The sequence below is a fragment of the Manis pentadactyla genome, chromosome 19 (genome assembly GCF_030020395.1).
Source record: "Manis pentadactyla isolate mManPen7 chromosome 19, mManPen7.hap1, whole genome shotgun sequence".
NCBI classification, from domain to species: domain Eukaryota; kingdom Metazoa; phylum Chordata; class Mammalia; order Pholidota; family Manidae; genus Manis; species Manis pentadactyla.
This window is the reverse complement of record NC_080037.1, coordinates 10,812,127-10,828,516: the sequence shown is the minus strand read 5'-3', so window position 1 is coordinate 10,828,516 and position 16,390 is coordinate 10,812,127. Positions and strand designations below refer to the sequence as shown.

Below are 16,390 nucleotides of genomic sequence, written 5' to 3'. Positions count from 1 at the left end.
TTCCTAGGAAAACGTCCCATTGTCCGATGGGAACTGGAAAGTCTTAAAACAGTGGTCAGTGAGGTTGGAGTGAAACCAGGAGAGGAGACACCAGGGACAGGAGTAGACCAGGGGACAGGCCAGGGGACAGGGGCCAGACTGGGAACACTGTGGACGCAGGCGGACGGGCCATGACCCGGATGACGCGGAAGGGCGCCTCAGTTCCCGTTACCGAGGCAACAGTCCGCGAGCCCCCACCTCCCCTCCCCCAGCCCGGCCCAGCTCCGGCCGCCGCCACCGCCCCTGTTTTGTTTCCCTGGCGACAGGCGGCGCGGGGCCCGCTCCAAACATAACGCGCTATGGAAAACATGCGGCTCGGGGGACACCCCCAACCAGCAGTCCCGCTCCGGGCCGGGCCCCCCTGGAGCAGTCCAGGCCACGTGCAGATTTGCGAAAGCCCCCGGAGCCGGCCCAGGCGCACAAGACCCCGTTCTCCCGGGCCAACCGCGCCTTCAGGAGATCGGGGCTCTCGGGCAGAGGAGCCCCGACTGTCCGAGGAGCGCCAGGCCGACAGCCCTCCCCTCCTTCGGGAGCCGCGAGCGGACCAGTGGGCGGCCGCCCTCGCGGGAAGCCCTGGGCTCCGCCCCCCGCCGGCGGGCTGCCTCTCGGGCCGCCAGAAGCCGCGCCCCCCCTAGGGCCTCCCTCAGGCCGCCGGCCAAGAGCGGCCTGCGGGCGGCGGCCGGGGACGAGTCCGCGCGCGGGAGGAGAAGCGCGGGGGCGGTGCTTCCGGGACAGAGGGCGGGCAAGATGGCGGCGCCCATGGAGCTGTTCTGCTGGTCGGGGGGCTGGGGGCTGCCGTCCGTGGACCTGGACAGCCTGGCGGTGCTGGTGAGGCGTGGCGCTGGCGCCCAGTGCTGCCCTGCAGGACCGGGGAGGGGCCCCAACCTAGTCGATCATCCGAATGTTGCCAGGGCGCCTCTGCACGGGAGCAGTGGGGGAAACTGAGACAGTCAAGAGCGTGCCTGGCCTATTGGGCTCAGTGTCTTACGTCTCAGCAGGCTAGGTTTTGTGCAGCAATAGGAAAAGACCTGATGGAGGTTTTAGGAAATGGGTTTTAGCTCTTGCTCATCCATTTACTGGCTGTACGACCTTGGGGCGATCCCTTCTCTCGGAGCGCTGTTTCTTCATCTGAAGGTTTACTAAAGCCAGATGCGCTGAGTTCTCAGGCTTGGTATACCTGTCTTCTCCTCAGCTACCTTTCTTCATTCTCCTTATGAAACATTTACTGAGCTTATTGCTTACTGAACCAGAAGGTCCACAGTCAGGCTCTCTGACTTTGAAGTCAGAGACTAGTTCATGCACTCACTCACTCCGGCATTTAATAAGCATGTATTAGGCCTATTCCAAATAGCAAACGTTGGCATGCAAAGATGAATAAGACTTGGTCCCTCCCCTGGAGTTGCCTTTACAGAAAGGCAGACATGTCAGCAAATAAATGCCATAAAAATGTTCAGCTGTTAAGGTATAAGTAGAAACAGGCCACAGAGACTGCAGAAAGGCGTGGTCAGTGCTTCCAAAAAAAGATATTGGTTAGGGCAAAATTATGAAGCTAGGTGTTCACCAGGAAGATGGCAGGAGAGGAAATAGAGGGTTTTTCCTGGCTGACTTGTAATTGTGGTCGTATCCATAATCTAAACCATGTTGCCTATTGTAAAGTGGGAGCAGTAATGCCTACTTTTTTGTGTGAGGCAAGTACTAAGCGTACAGCATAGCACAAAAGGTATACAATAAGTGTTATTTAAGTTATTGATTCCCCTGTGGGGCTACATCCCTGGCCTCTCTGCCTTCTGCTTCCTTCCTTGCAGACCTATGCCAGATTTACTGGTGCCCCCCTCAAGGTGCACAAGATCACCAACCCTTGGCGGAGCCCTTCAGGTACCAGTGTCCCTGGTGGGTGAGGAAGGGAGTGTATAAGGGGAGGAGCAGGAGATAAGCAGCGATGTGGCACGAGAATGTGGGGACAGGCAGTTAAGGGTCTGGTGGACATACTTCTTTCTCAATGTCAGGAACTCTGCCTGCCCTTCAGACCAGTCATGGAGAGATCATCTCATTACCACACAAGATCATCACCCACCTTCGAAAAGAGGTAGGTGGCTTGGAGCTGGGGTGCCGGGAGCTGCCAGTGAGAGAAGGCCAGTCAATTCACGGCAACACATATTTATTGAGCACCAAGTATATGCCAAGCTAAACCCAGGTGACCCAGAGCTTCAAGGAGCAGTTTGGTGGGAGAGACACACACAATGTTGCTGTGAAGAAGTGACAGTAGGCTGGTGAGTAAGCTGGGGCACTCGGGCCATCTGGAGGCACGGTGCCTTCTGGCTTCAGAGTGGGGAGGGAGAGAGGGACAGGCTGATGACACATGGAAGGCAGAGGAGGAGAGAGCAGTTGGCTCAGATGCGGCCCTTAGAGGAGGGACAGGAGGGATTTCGATGGGCCATTGCCCTCCCTTTTTTCAGAGACCAGGTTGGGCTGGATATGGGACTCGGGGTGGACAAGGCTGAGCCACAGTGAGGAAGTCTGAAGAGGATTTATAAAATTAGGGGGCTTCCCAAGGGTTCTTTTGACTTTCACGGGCTGTTTCCAAAAGGAAGCATGTCGTCAGAAGTGGGACCCTCTTCTTCATTTCTACTTTCCCAGAGTTGAGGAAGCTGGGGAATTAATGGTGGTTGGAGAAGCCTGGAGAGAGGAGATCCAGGTAAAAGCTAAAGTTCCTGGCAGGGACTGGGCCGCTGCCCTGATTCCTCACGTACAAACACAGCTTTCCCAGTTTTCAGAGTTTTCTTATGACACAGCACACTGAGAGAAGATTATTACCCCCATTTCCCAGGGAAGAAACTGAGGCTTAGAGAGACTTAAGGATCATGCTCAAGAGGCTCTCTGGGGACAAATCTTACCCAGGATGTGGAGGGGAGTGCTGAGGAGCAGACACTGGGGCCTAGGAAGGTGTGGCAGGCTAAGACCTGGGGATATGGTTGGAATGTGTGGTGGTGGCGCCGAGACCTTGGAATGAAATAGAAGAAACAGCCAAGAGCTGGGCATTGAGTGAACAAGCCAGGGGGCCCTGGCATGGGTTCGCTGGGTCCCAAGAGTATGAGGATGGGGCATGGACCGAAGCCTAAACTGCATCTGAGTGCCGCTCTGCTAGCCTTGTGGTGGCTGGGTCGGGAGCTACTGTTAGAGAGTTGCCGTCAGCAGGCGTGCTGCCAGCTTTCCGTGGAAACTCTGGGAGCTGCTCCTGGTCTGCGGCCGGGCCTTCCCTCCTCCCCCCAGTGGGCGCGGGACCTTGACGGCCAGCAGGCTTCAAGGCCCAGGCTTTCTGCCAACAGCAACAGGCTACTGGCTGGGCCCAGGTAAGGGGGCCTCAACGGGAGAAGCTCCTTGCTCTACCTCTGCTACACTCAAGAGGCCAGTGAGGGTACCAGACAGGATGCCTCCCTCCCTGGGGAAGCACCTCTGGAGAGCGTCCACACCACGGACACTTCCTTCATAGAAGTACAACGCTGATTATGATCTGTCGGCCCGGCAAGGGGCAGACACCTTGGCCTTCATGTCTCTGCTAGAGGAGAAGCTGCTCCCGGTGCTGGTGAGTGTGCCCAGACCTCCCAGTATTCTTGGCCAGCAGGGGCGGGGGTCAGGCACATGCACCGATACCCCATGCCCAGGCTCGGAGCAGCGTGGGGGTCAGAAGCCCATCCTGAGTCCAGCAGGTGCACTGGCTCAGAGCTGCCTCTTCCTTCCTGCCTATCCCATCCAGATACATACTTTTTGGGTGGATACCAAAAACTACGTGGAAGTCACCCGGAAGTGGTACGCAGAGGCTATGCCTTTTCCCCTGAACTTCTTCCTACCTGGCCGCATGCAGCGGGAGTACTGGGAGCGGCTACAGCTGCTGTGTGGGGAGCACAGGCCTGAGAACGAGGAAGAGCTGGAGAAGGAGGTACCTCTGGGACGGGGCTATTGTGTGAGAAGAGTCCCAGGGATGATGGCCCGGAATGGGAGTGCTTGGGAGGGGAGGCAGCACTGTGCCCACAGCTGCCAGTGGACCATGTCCTCCCCGCAGCTGTACCGAGAGGCTCGGGAATGCCTGACCCTTCTCTCTCAGCGCCTGGGCTCTCAGAAGTTCTTCTTTGGAGATGCGTGAGTCTGCCTCCGAGGGAATAATATGGGGCTTGGAAGAAGCTACAGGTTCAGATGTAGCTGCCAGGGTGGGGGTGGCCTTAGGGTCTGGACAAGAGGTGCTTGGGACAGACATGCGGCCTGGTGACAGTAGGGCTGTGTGTGTGGCCGGAGCCGCCTCAGTGGTACAGGAGGGTGGGAGGGCCGCCAGGCGCAGGAGGGGCCTGCAGGGCTGTGGGGCATTCAATGTGCCCTTTATGCAGTCCTGGGATAGAGGCCCATTTAGGGCTGGGCTGGCGCCATTGGGGAGCCTTCCCTACAGCAGGTCCAGAACTTTGTATCCTCTCCTCCCCTGGTGGCCCCCTGCTGCCCAGAGCCCACCTCCCAGGGCCAACTCTTCCTCTGACTCCATGTCTACCCCTTCTGCCTCGGTTATCGTCCTTCATCCCACCCTCTCTCTGCTCCAGCCCTGCCTCCCTGGATGCCTTCGTCTTTAGCTACCTGGCCCTGCTGCTGCAGGCCAAGCTGCCCAGTGGGAAGCTGCAGGCCCACTTGCAGGGACTGCACAACCTCTGCTCCTACTGCACCCACATCCTCAGCCTCTACTTCCCCTGGGATGGAGGTACGGGGGGATGGGTGGGGGGTGGGTGCCAGCCATGGGGGAATGGGGCAGGCATCCAGGAACCCTCCTTCCTTGCCCTCAGCTGAGGTGCCACCTCCACGCCAGACACCATTGGGCCCAGAGACTGAGGAGGAACCATACCGACGCCGGAACCAGATCCTGTCCGTGCTGGCTGGGCTGGCAGCCATGGTGGGCTACGCCCTGCTCAGCGGCATCGTTTCTATCCAGCGGGCGACACCTGCTCGGGTCCCAGGCACGCGGGCCCTCGGCATGGCTGAGGAGGATGAAGAGGAATGATATGTCTTCGTGCTCCCAGGACTGAGTTTTCTACTGATGCATTCCAGAGACTCGTGTCTCCTGTTATTGGTACGGCCGGAAATGGGGTATCACCCCTTGAATAAAACTGCTCACACTGACTGGGATCAGATGTTCTTTCCTTTAAGGGGCTGCCATTTTTCCAAGCTGGTGCCAAGGGGGGTGTCTGGGTGCTTGAGCCTACCCACTGGCACCTGGCTTCCTCAGCTGCCTGTGCCCTGATGCTGACACTGCTTCTGCTCAGGGCCAGTTCTGCATCTCCAAGACAGACAGTCCCCAGTTTTGGGCCCAGCTTTCCTAGTCTTCCTCCCCCCACCCCCATCTTGCATCTGTACAGACAGTGAGCTCACTCTGGGCCTGGGCCCAGTTTCCACCGGCAGTGAACACACTGCACACGCTCACACGAGCATGGGGGCGGGGACCACTGGGGCTTCCCAATCTGTCCCCTAGGGGCCTCCAGCTCCTGGCACCAGCTAGAGGGGAGCATGAGTCACCCAAACCACTGCCCCTGGGCTTACGTCACCTAAGCTCACCCTGGCCCTGCTATGCCCTTTTAGCCACAGATGGCATGTGAGCTGACTGGCCCTGTAATGCCCATGCTGAGCCCAGGTGCCTGTTTGGGTATCTGTTCCATCACTGGCGATGCCACAAGTAGGTGTGAATGGAGTAGCCAGGTGAGATAGTCTCCATGAAGCCCACGGCAGGATCCTTGATGGTGAACGGCACGTCCTTAGAGGAGCTGGGGATGGAGGGAAGGAGGAACTGAGTGTGCGATCCTGCCAAGCCCACCTTCCTGTCAGCCCAGTGCCCAGGCCCTGCTGCTCTCACCGGTTCAGCACAACCACAACTGCAGAGCCATCGGGACGGATCAGTGCCACTGTCTCCAAGTTGCTCTTCTCACTGGCAACCAGCCCTACTCTCTGGGAGCCCTCAGGAATGAACTTGCTGAAGGGGGAACAGACATCATCAGGGACCCCAGCTGGCCCCTCTGGCCCTGATGGCAGCTCCCATCAGTTCCCCACTAGAACCCTTGCCAGAGCTCTGCACTTACTCTCCAGGCCTCACGCCATGCTGCCAGGCCTTCCCTGCCCTGCTGCCTCAGCCCCAGCATCGCACACTCAGGGCTTGTCTATCTCTGATGCATCTAGTCGCTTCCTGCCCAGATGGTGCAAGAAGGACGGTGCCTCTCCCAAGGTTCCCACCCTAAATACCTCCCTGCTTCCTCGTGTCAGCTGATGTAAGCCCAGTGCTAGGCCTGGTAGGGGTGAGGCTGCCTCCCTTCCCCTCACCTGAAGTGGCCAAGGTGGTAGAACATGGGCTGTTTGTAAAACGTGTCCTTGGTGATGTCCACGATGATGGGGCTATCAACAAAGTTGCGCACCCAGTTGGGCCCCCCTTCGGGGTTCAGGGCAAGGTTCCAGTCGGTCCAGCCAACCACGTGATAGAGGAGGTTCTAGGGCGACACAGGGCAGAGAGACAAAGACTCCACACCGACTCCCTGGAGAATGTAGTTAAGGGTCACAGGAGGGAGGGAGACACTGGCGCCTCGGCCCTGTGACGGGAGTGCACTACATCCTTGCTACCTCAGGACAGGGATTGCGAATGGAGGCCTCACAAGACGAATCCAAGGTAGATAAAATTGCTGAGGCCCACGTATTCAGAGGAAGGGTGACAGGGTGTGTGGGTCTGAAGCAAAGGGAAGACAGGGAGTCATGATATCTCAAAATGTGCCCCAAAGAGCAAGCCGGGAGAAGCTGGAGAGGAGGGCCTTTTGTTAGCTTTCAGTGAGGCGAAGGGGCCAAGGTGGTCTCTTGGGAAGGGACGCAGGTGCCCTACCGTGATGATGCTGTGGCTGTACTGCATTCCTCGATCCCAGGAGCCCAGCCGCACACTCTGCTCCCAGAACTTGGAGCCCACGCAGGCCTCCGAGGCAAAGAGCATGGTGTTGGGGAACAGGCGGTGTGTCTCCCCCAGGGTGGCTTTCGCTGGAGCCAGAAAGTCCAGGTACCAATGTATAGCAATGCCATGAATGTACTTGGCTGCCTCTGGGTCCGCCAGCACCTGCACAGGGAAGGGGAGGGACTCCTGGGGAAAGGGGCCATCGAACTTGGGCCCTGCAAGGAGTGTTCGGGAAGTGGCACTGGGGACCTGAGAACTAGGCAGTGGGCTACTCACAGCTAGTGGGGGTAAAAGTGACCACCAGGGGGGTCCACGGGACCCTGGAGATCCAGAGATGGCTATCAACCAGCCCCAGCATCCCAGGGGTGCCACCTGGGTACCTGGCCCTAGCCCGGTTGCCCTTGGGATTGAGAGCTGGGGCAGAGAAGGCTCTCTGTTTGGAAGCTAGTCATTTGTATGCCAGGCTTGGGGGTCACTAGGGGACCCATGGAGGTCCTGGGCCTTACCACCTGGGCCCAGTGGGGCAGCAGCAAGCGCTGGTCATCCAGCATGAGCAGACGGACATTGTGGTGCGTACTGTTGGCGAGGGTAGGTCCCAGGTCACGGGCGATGAAGTCTCGCTGGTGTTCAGGGGTGAAGCCCAGGCACTGGAAGGGGTACCCACTAAATAGCCCTGCAGAAGGCTCATTCTCAGCTGTCACCGCCCAGAACTGTAACTTGTGCTCAGCATAGGCATCCAGGAACCTGGCAGGGAAAAGAGTAGGAGCGATAGTGGCCAAGAAAGGGGACCAGGACACTGGGGACTGGGAGGCCCGATGAGGTGAGGAAGCTGAGGGGTCTGAGTCTGAAAGGCCCAGAAGGTAGAGAGGTGAGCCTCGGGAGGGTCAGATCTGGAGGTGGAGCTGGGTCAAGAGACAGGACATAAACCAGGGTGTCCAAGAAGGAAGGCTAGTCCAGACCCCGTGGCCTTGCTGCTCCCTTACTTGACAAAGTATCTGGCCCAGGTTTGGTGGTAGAGATCCCCCGGCTGACCCTTGAGCTTCCCCCTCCCATTCACTGCTCCATTGGTCTTGAGCCAAGTGGGTGATGTCCAGGGACTGGCGAAGAGTGAGACAGGGCGCTGGGCTAACTCCAGGGCTCGGTGAATCAGGGGTATCTAGAAACAAAGGCAGTAAGGATAGAGACACCCAGAGTTGGAACATAGACTGGCCCAACCAGTGCATCAGGCCTAGCCATCAGTCCCCGCCCTCCCACCCCCAGGACAAAACAGAGAGAGCAGGGGGTTGGTTCTGCATCTCCTGCAGACCGCTAGCCCAAGGCTTTGCAACCACCAGGAATTAATGCCACCAGGGCCCAAGGCAGTCAGAATGCCCACCTTGAGCTTGACATCCTCCTCTGGGAGGCTGAAGTTGTGCAACTGGAAGTCATCAGGGGTGTCGGCATAGGTGTAGACACGGATAGAGAAGTCACAGCTGGCCATAGGTACCCGGATGATGTTGTATTCGATTCCTGCAGAAAAAGAAGACCAAGATATGGGACTCTGAGTCAGTAAAAGAATTGGGACCTGGTCTATCACTTGCCAGCCCTAAATCATGTCTGAGTCAAGACCAAAGGGAACCTGGGCACATGGGATCAGGCACTTAGGCGAAGCACAGTGCATGGAGCCTGAGCATCCCCAAGCACTTGCCTATCTCCCTGGGCATTAAGAGAGGACCCAAATATCAGGGCTGGGGGTAAGTCAGGCCAAAGGAAAGGTCAAAGTATCAACTGCACTGTCATCTTGTCCCTCTCCTCCTCACCTTCTTCAGAGAAGTACGACTTGAGAAGCAAATTCTGGGCGGGGGGAGACAGGGCAAGGATGTTGAGAGCAGCAGCATCAGTCATGGCCCCTCCAAATCCCTTGATTTTTTGGAACTTCTGGTCTGGTTGCAGGGTCAGTAGCAGCCCTGAGGACATACACAGGGAAGAAGGGGCGTCAGTGTGCAGTGGGGCAGCCCCGTGGTGATCACTGGTATGACTTAGTTCCAGGAGGCTCCCAGCTGCTGGGGGCAAGGGGTGTAGTTGTTACCTGTGCCTGTGTAGTTGGTCTGGACTGTCCCCTGACTCAGCTCCATTCGGCGCCCACTGCGTGTGCTCTCATAGCGGCTGAAGACGCCAGGGGCAGGCAGGGACAGGGGGTCAAGGGAGTCACAATATGTGGCATTGCAGACACAGACCACCGAGCTGTAGCCAAAGCTTTTAGGGATGCAGGGGTGGGCACCTGGGGGAGAGACAAGGGCTAAAGGATGAAGATGGGGAGAAGGGACACACTGGTTGAAAGGGGACACTGAATGCTAGTTTCAAAAATCCCCTTGCTGTACTCACACCCTCAGTTTGGTCTCAGTCACTCAAAAGGGTTTCTTTAGCACCTCCTGAGGTCAACCACCAGTATGCCCAAAGGACCAACTGACCTGAGGGTAGAAGGGAGCCTCAGGGCTCCCCCTCCTCCTAGACTCACTCACCTGATGCCCATGATACTGCCTGAAGCAGAAGCAATCCCATGAGGCTGGCAGCCACAATGCCAACCCTGCCCAGGGACTTGAGGCAGCCCTGAGAACAGAATGAGAGGTTAGAGGGCAAGCTCCTCTCCACCCATCAAGTACTCTCCCAGGTAAGGCCCAGCTGCCTATGAGTGCCAACAGCCTGGCCTCCTACCTTTAATGAGGATAGACCAAGGCCCCCAGATACCTGGGTGCCGCCCTCCCTTCAAGCCGGCTGCTAGCGACAGCTCTTTTGCCCATCCCAATGAGGACCCTCCTCCACCCCGGTCCCTACCCATTTCTCTCCCGACCTCATCTTCCCTCCATCTGTCACTTCATCAGAGAGCCCTGATGGCCTGGGTTGGAGGAGAGTCTGCCGTTCATTGAATTCCAGAGTCCGTATAGCCAGGATTCTAGAAGCAGCGTGACAAGATCGACTGGGAGCCCTGGCGCACTCACCTTTCTGGAAGGGCTTGAACGCTCCATCACCAGAACAGAAGACTGTAGGGTTCCTGAGCCTCGGATGGATAGAGGATCCACTAAATGGAAACAAAGATGCAAGTCCCACGGGTAGCTATAAAGACTAGATTAGTCCCGCAGGTTAATTCTGGTTTAATGGAGAGGATGGGTCATGTGATGACTATGGGAGTCACATGATACAGGAAGTGAGGCAATTGCAACCATACTTGTAAAGGGCGACTAGCTTCCTCTGGGCTGCTGGCGATTATACTACACCCTGTGAAATTCGGAAAGGCGTGTGGATGACAATTTAAGGAAGAATCTCGATCAAAGATCTGAGTGAAGGATTGGGTAGAGACCCCCAAATCCCAGAGTATGGGATCCACAGTAGGCACACTGCTTTATTGAGAAAAAATTTTCAAAGAATACTAATAAAGATCATATTAACAATAGAGGTTCACTGTGCAAAACACTGATTGATGATAAAGACAGCCTTTGCCTACAGAGGTTCGTAGGCAGGGGAGTTGGCACTTACACAGCTACAAATGGAGACACAGAATAGTAACAGGTGTACAAGGAGAGAGACCCTTTGCAGTGGGGAGTTATCCTGGATGGCTTCTTGGAGAAGGAGGAACTGACACTGTTAACCCACGAAGAGCCAGGAGGACGGGCTCTAGGCAGAGGGGCGGACTGACTGAAGGGAGGGAGGTGCCTCCCTTGTTTCATAACCAGATGCAGATTTTAATAACTGTTTTTCCTTTCTGCCTGGACAGGGAGGCTGTGTAAAGTAATTCAGTAACTGGAAAATGTTGTACAAAGCTGTGTTCTCAGTGGATGTGAGCAGGGGGGTTGTCCATGACATTGCCTCATGAGCCGTGTCACACATGATTTAGTGGGAGTGATACACAATCATGACGCCCATCTCCCTAAGCCCATTTCTGCACCTGTAAGATGAAGGTAATACCACAACCTTATAGGGTCATTTTTTAAGTGATCTCAGTGAAGTCTTCCCAGACACACTCCAGGCAAAATTGATTTATTCTTCTAGGTCCTTACAGCACTTAAGTATGATCTCAGTGATATGAACTGGTTTTGAATCCTGGCTTGATCATTTTCTGCCCATTTGACCTTCAACAAATTACAGTCACTCTAAGTCTCTGTTTCTCATCTGCTAAAGGGGGGTGATAACTCTGACCTTAACTGTTGCGAGGTTCAAGAACGATAATATGTTATGTCTAGAACACTGCTTTGCACCAAATACTGCAACAAGTTAGGTCTGTGTTTATGGAAGGAGCCTGCAGTTCCGCGAAGGCATGTCTTCCTCATTCTCTGTAGCCAGCCTGGCATGAAGCAGGTAGGTGCCAAATTGTTGAATTGGATTGAAACATCATCACTGCGTCAGAATCTTTCCCATCTAGACTTCCTGTTTTTCCAGGAAGTGTTGTTTTCTGGAGGGCGGCAGGCAGGTAATACCTAATACCTTACTTCCCTTTAGTTCATTCATTCCACAAATACCCTGCCTGCTCTGTTGGCTTTGGAGACCCTCTCCCCACTGGTTTTGCTCTGCAGGGAGTTTGTGAGTCTTTTGTTTCTTCTTCTTATCCTTTCTTTGTAAACATTTCTCAGAGTGGATACTTTCTCACCTTTCAGATTTCTCTCACACGGTGATTTGCCCTAGAGGCTTTTACATTTTATTTTCTAAATAAAGTTGGTTATGGAGGCTAATGGTCGTTGAGTGCTTGTTCTGTGCCTCTTACCTTCATTGTCTTATTTCATTCTCCCAAGGCAGGTGCTATAAAGAAGCTAAGACTCTGAAAGGTCGTTAAATTGCCCAAAGTCCCTTGGCTCCTCAGCGACAGGACCTGGATTCATGTCCACAGCCCTATAGCACACATCACGTACTTAATGAGGGCCTCCCGTATGCCAAATGCAATGCCAGGCGCTGTTATTTTCCAACGCGGCTGTGGTTGGCCTGCAGTGTTTGCTCTGTATTGTTTTATAAAGTTGTGCCTTGTTGTGTAGGATGTGTTCTACCTGCCCAAGGTGAAGCCCTAGCTGGCTTCTGGAGTGCTGGCTATGTGGCAACATTTCTGGATCCACGTTCCCCAAAGGCACACTGGTCAGGGGATACTGCTTCAATAATGAAACAAATTCCAGAACTCCCAGGTTGAGCAAGAATGGTTGATTTTCAGTTGGAGAAGGAAAATTGTCCGTGAGCTTCACTCTCCCCATCCTGGGAGATCTCAGGCCAACAACCTGAGTGCCCTACTTCCATAACAAGTATTTCCTGACATACTCTTTACTGTCCTGAAATTAACATATAGATAATAATGACCTACTTACAAACATAATATAAAAGAATCAATACTGTTGCTTTACTTGGAATATAAGGTAACAACAATGGCACTATTTTTTATTTAAAAACTAGGTTTTAATAAGCAAATGCTTAGGTATGATTACCTAGAAGACAGAATGTACTCAGATCTTGCACTAACCTAAATGGAATAATTTAGGATTTAATAGTAGCAACTAACAGCCCATGAATTAATAAACAATTTCAATATGTAATTGTCGTGTCATTTTCACATTATGTAATTATCTTTCTGCTGCAAAAATGTAAAATATATGATAAATTGAGATGTTTAAAGGCCAATCTTTATGACTAAGCATCAGTGCGTTGCACATGTCTCCAACCAACTCAACACTTGACTCTAAGTTTGGCAATTCAATAAAGAAAAGGATAGTCTTTTCAACAAATGATGCTGAGACAACTGTGGATATCCACATAGGAGAGATAAACTTAGACCCTTACCTCATGCCACGATCAAAAATTAAAGCAAAATAGACCACAGACCTAAATGTAAGGGCTAAAACTCTAAGACTCCTGGAAGAAGGCACAGGAGGAAATCTTTGTTACCTTGGATTAGGCAATGGTTTCTTTTTCTTTTTTAAGCAACAAAAAAACATTATCTCACATAGTTTCTGTGTGTCAGGAATTCAGGAGTGGCTTAGCTGGATTGTTCAGATTTGAGACTTCTCATGAGATTATACCCAAGATATCGGCCAGGGCTGAGTCATCTGGAGGCTTGACTCAGCGGAGGCTCTGCTTCCAAGATGAGCCACTAACAGAGGCAGTCAACTGGGGTTGGCTGTTGGCAGGAGGCCTCAGTGCCTCACCATGTGGATTCATCTATAGGGCCTGACTTCCCTCACAATATGGCAGCTGGATTCCTCCAAAGTGAGAGATCTAAGAGAAAGCAAGGCAAAAGTCACAATGTCCTAACCTCAGGAGTCACACATCATAAATTTCTACAATATCCTATTGGTTACACAGGTCACCCCTGTACAGTGGGGTAGGGGGAAGACAAAGGTGAGACACCAGGAGGTAGGGGTCATTTGGAGCCATCTACCATAGTCTACCTTCTGGCCACCAGTAAGTCATATCCACCCCACATGTAAATACTCTTACTTCTTTCCAAGGTCCCTGAAAATCTCATCTTATTATAGCTAAAGTCCAGAATCTCATTAGGCAATAGTTTCTAATATGTAATTTCAAAACACAAGTAACAGAACTAAAAGAAGATGAATCGGACTTCATCAAAACAAAAAGTGTTTGCACTTCAAAGGACACCATCAAGAAAGTGAAAAGACAACCCACAGCATGGGAGGAAATACTTCCAAGTTTTATCTCTGATAAAGGCCTTGTATCCAAAACACATAAAGTACTCTTACATCTCAATAATGAAAAGATAACCCAATTTAAAAATGGGCAAAGCTCTTACAGCACTAAACTATGTTTTCTACCTTTATCTTGCATCTACCTACCATTTCAGCATTTTATTAAAAATAATAATAATAAGGGAGAAGTGTGGGATTCACATATAAATCAAGTATAAAAATCAAACGAATATTCATATTTGACCTGATCGTTTATAGTTCATAATGAGTGATCAAAACCAAAAGTTTCTGTGATGACTGCCCTTGTACTGTTCACCATGTAAGAACTTATTCACTATGTAAGAATTTGTTCACCATGTAAGAACTTGTTCGTTATGCTTCAGAAGATTGGAGACTGTTGAGAATTAGGCTTGGGGTTGATTAATGATTGTGCATTGAGTCCCCTATGCAGAATTTTATTGTTGTTAACAACCATTTGATCAATAAATATGAGAGATGCCCTCTCAAAAAAAATAAAATAAATAAAAATGGGCAAAGGATTTGAATAGATATTTCTCCAAAGATACACAAATGGCCAATAAACACATAAAAAACCCTGAACTCAGTCACTGAGGAATTGTAAATCTAAACCACAATGAGATACCATGTCACATGCACTAGGATGGCTATAATAAAAGAAAACAGGCAATAACAAGTGTTGACAGGGATGTACAGAACTTCGGACACTCATATGGTAATGGTGGGAATGTAAAATGGGACAGCCTCTTTGGAAAATAGTTGAGTAGTTGGAAAATAGTTGGGTGGTTCCTCAAAATGGTAAACAGAGTTACAATATAACACAACAATTCCACTTCTAGGTATCTACTTAAGAGAAATGAAAACATATGTCCACAAAAAGACTTTCAGTTGATGTTTACAGCAGCATTATTAATGGAAACAATTGGTGAGCTCACGTCCATCAACTGGTGAATAAACAAATTATGTTATTCCCATACAGTGGAATACTATTCAGCAATAAAAAGGAACAAATATTGATACATGCTATGACATGACTGAACTTCAAAAACATTAAGTGAAAGAAGCCAGACACATATTGTGTAATTCCATTTACGTGAAATTCTAGAATATGTGAATCTACAGAGACAGAGAATAGATTAGTGGTTGCCTGGGGCTGGAGAGAGAATGGAGAGTAGCTGTTGCACAACTTAGTAAATTTACTAAACATCATTGGACTGTATTCTTAGAAGGAAAGACTTACAGTATGTAAATCACACCTCAATTAAACTAGTAAAAAAGTTATGTACTTGGAGTCAGTTCATAGCTTTTCCAACGAACTACACTACTGCCGTGAAACTCTTTTCAATTCAATACGTCACATAGTTGGAAATGCTCTAACCCACCGAGTGGACTGATACAATAATTTCAGGAAAATGTATTTTATTTAAGCATCCTCCTCCATAATGATTTTCTCCTCAATTATTGGGCTTTTTTGAAAAAAAAGTTCTTGTAAAACTTTTCTGCATTATATAATAAAGTCCTGCTGATTTATATTTGAATTTATATTTGCATACAGTGTTGAGTAGAACATGCCAAAGGGCAGTAGAATGAGAGACAATTCTGCCTTGCACAAGACTGTACTGCACGTTATACAGAACATGTTTCCTGTCCTCCATCCTTCCCCTAAATCCTCAAAATGCCGCCTGATCAGAGCCTCCACTAAACACACAAGTTTCCAAAATGCCCCCTAGGGGGCGACTGAGGACCACTGCCTTTGGGGAGGCACCTTAAATGCCTAGGCCTTGCTGCAGTGGCCACTAGGGGCATAGGAGGTGGCCACAAATGCCTTCCTGGTCCTCTTGCACAGCACTTTTAAAAGACTTAGCTAAACACCAAGAGAGGACAACTGAGAAATAAATAGAATCGAAAAGCAGACGTACAAAAATAGTTTGGCTGACCCAGCACAGGAGTTCTGATCCCACTTCAGCCTGCCCTAAGCCGGGCTGTAGGCTCAGCTCAGACAACAAACGCCAGCCCTGGAGACTGGCAAGTACCTTTGCACAGGCTCCTGGCTCTTCAAGCTCAGACCAACTCCCCAAGAAGAGTGCCCCCTCCTAGTCCCACTGTCACTTCCACAGTCAAATCGAAGAGAGACACTTATTCCCTCCACAGCAGAACAGTACTCAAAAATATTTACTGGATGAATGAATGAAAAACCTTACCAGCACCTGTCCTTTCAGCTCTGGTTTCTGATCTGAAGATACATCACTCCTATGGATTACTGACCCCCAAAATGACTCCTTTCTCCAGTGAGACCCCTTCAGCTCCTTACTCACTTGTGTGTGGCTTCACACTTGGATTCATCTGATTACCCAGGTCTTTGTTTCCCCAGCTTTATTGAGATATAACTGACATATAACACTGTGTGAATTGAAGGTGTACAAAGTGATGATTTGATACACGTATATACTGCAAAATGATCACCATCATGAGGTTAGTTTGATGAACCAACTCTGAAACAATAACCATAGCATTCATTGTAAGGCTTAGTGCAAATGGTAAATACTTGCACCTAACATGCCAGCCTATAATTTTCCACAAGATGACAATAGCCAGTTTTTCTTGAGTGCTTATTACAGCAACTTGCATGATAACTCCATGTTCCAGATGATAAAACTGAGACTTAAAGAAGTTAACTGTCAGTGTGAAGCCTAAATTCAGATCTGTCCTACTTGGAAGCCCGGCA

At 51.2% G+C, this 16,390-nt stretch overlaps 2 protein-coding genes across 2 annotated transcripts; one reads left to right on the top strand and one right to left on the bottom strand.

Annotated features, from left to right (window-relative positions):
• Positions 1-323: 323 nt before the first annotated feature.
• MTX1 (metaxin 1) lies at positions 324-5,193 on the top strand. The gene is given in 9 exon segments (XM_036922399.2): positions 324-511; positions 513-867; positions 1,845-1,914; positions 2,046-2,125; positions 3,530-3,622; positions 3,794-3,976; positions 4,100-4,176; positions 4,623-4,777; positions 4,860-5,193. Coding segments are annotated over 9 exon segments (1,401 nt in total). The 5' UTR covers positions 324-338; the 3' UTR covers positions 5,075-5,193.
• A 1-nt stretch (position 5,194) lies between these two features.
• On the bottom strand, positions 5,195-10,141 carry GBA1 (glucosylceramidase beta 1). The gene is made up of 11 exons (XM_036922397.2): positions 9,970-10,141; positions 9,493-9,580; positions 9,060-9,251; positions 8,791-8,937; positions 8,367-8,500; positions 7,975-8,147; positions 7,498-7,735; positions 6,929-7,153; positions 6,382-6,545; positions 5,921-6,037; positions 5,195-5,831 (listed from the first exon to the last, which is right to left on the bottom strand). The coding sequence occupies exons 1-11, from the start codon at positions 9,994-9,996 to the stop codon at positions 5,726-5,728; spliced, it is 1,611 nt and encodes a 536-aa protein (XP_036778292.2). The 5' UTR covers positions 9,997-10,141; the 3' UTR covers positions 5,195-5,725.
• Between the last annotated feature and the right edge of the window lie 6,249 nt (positions 10,142-16,390).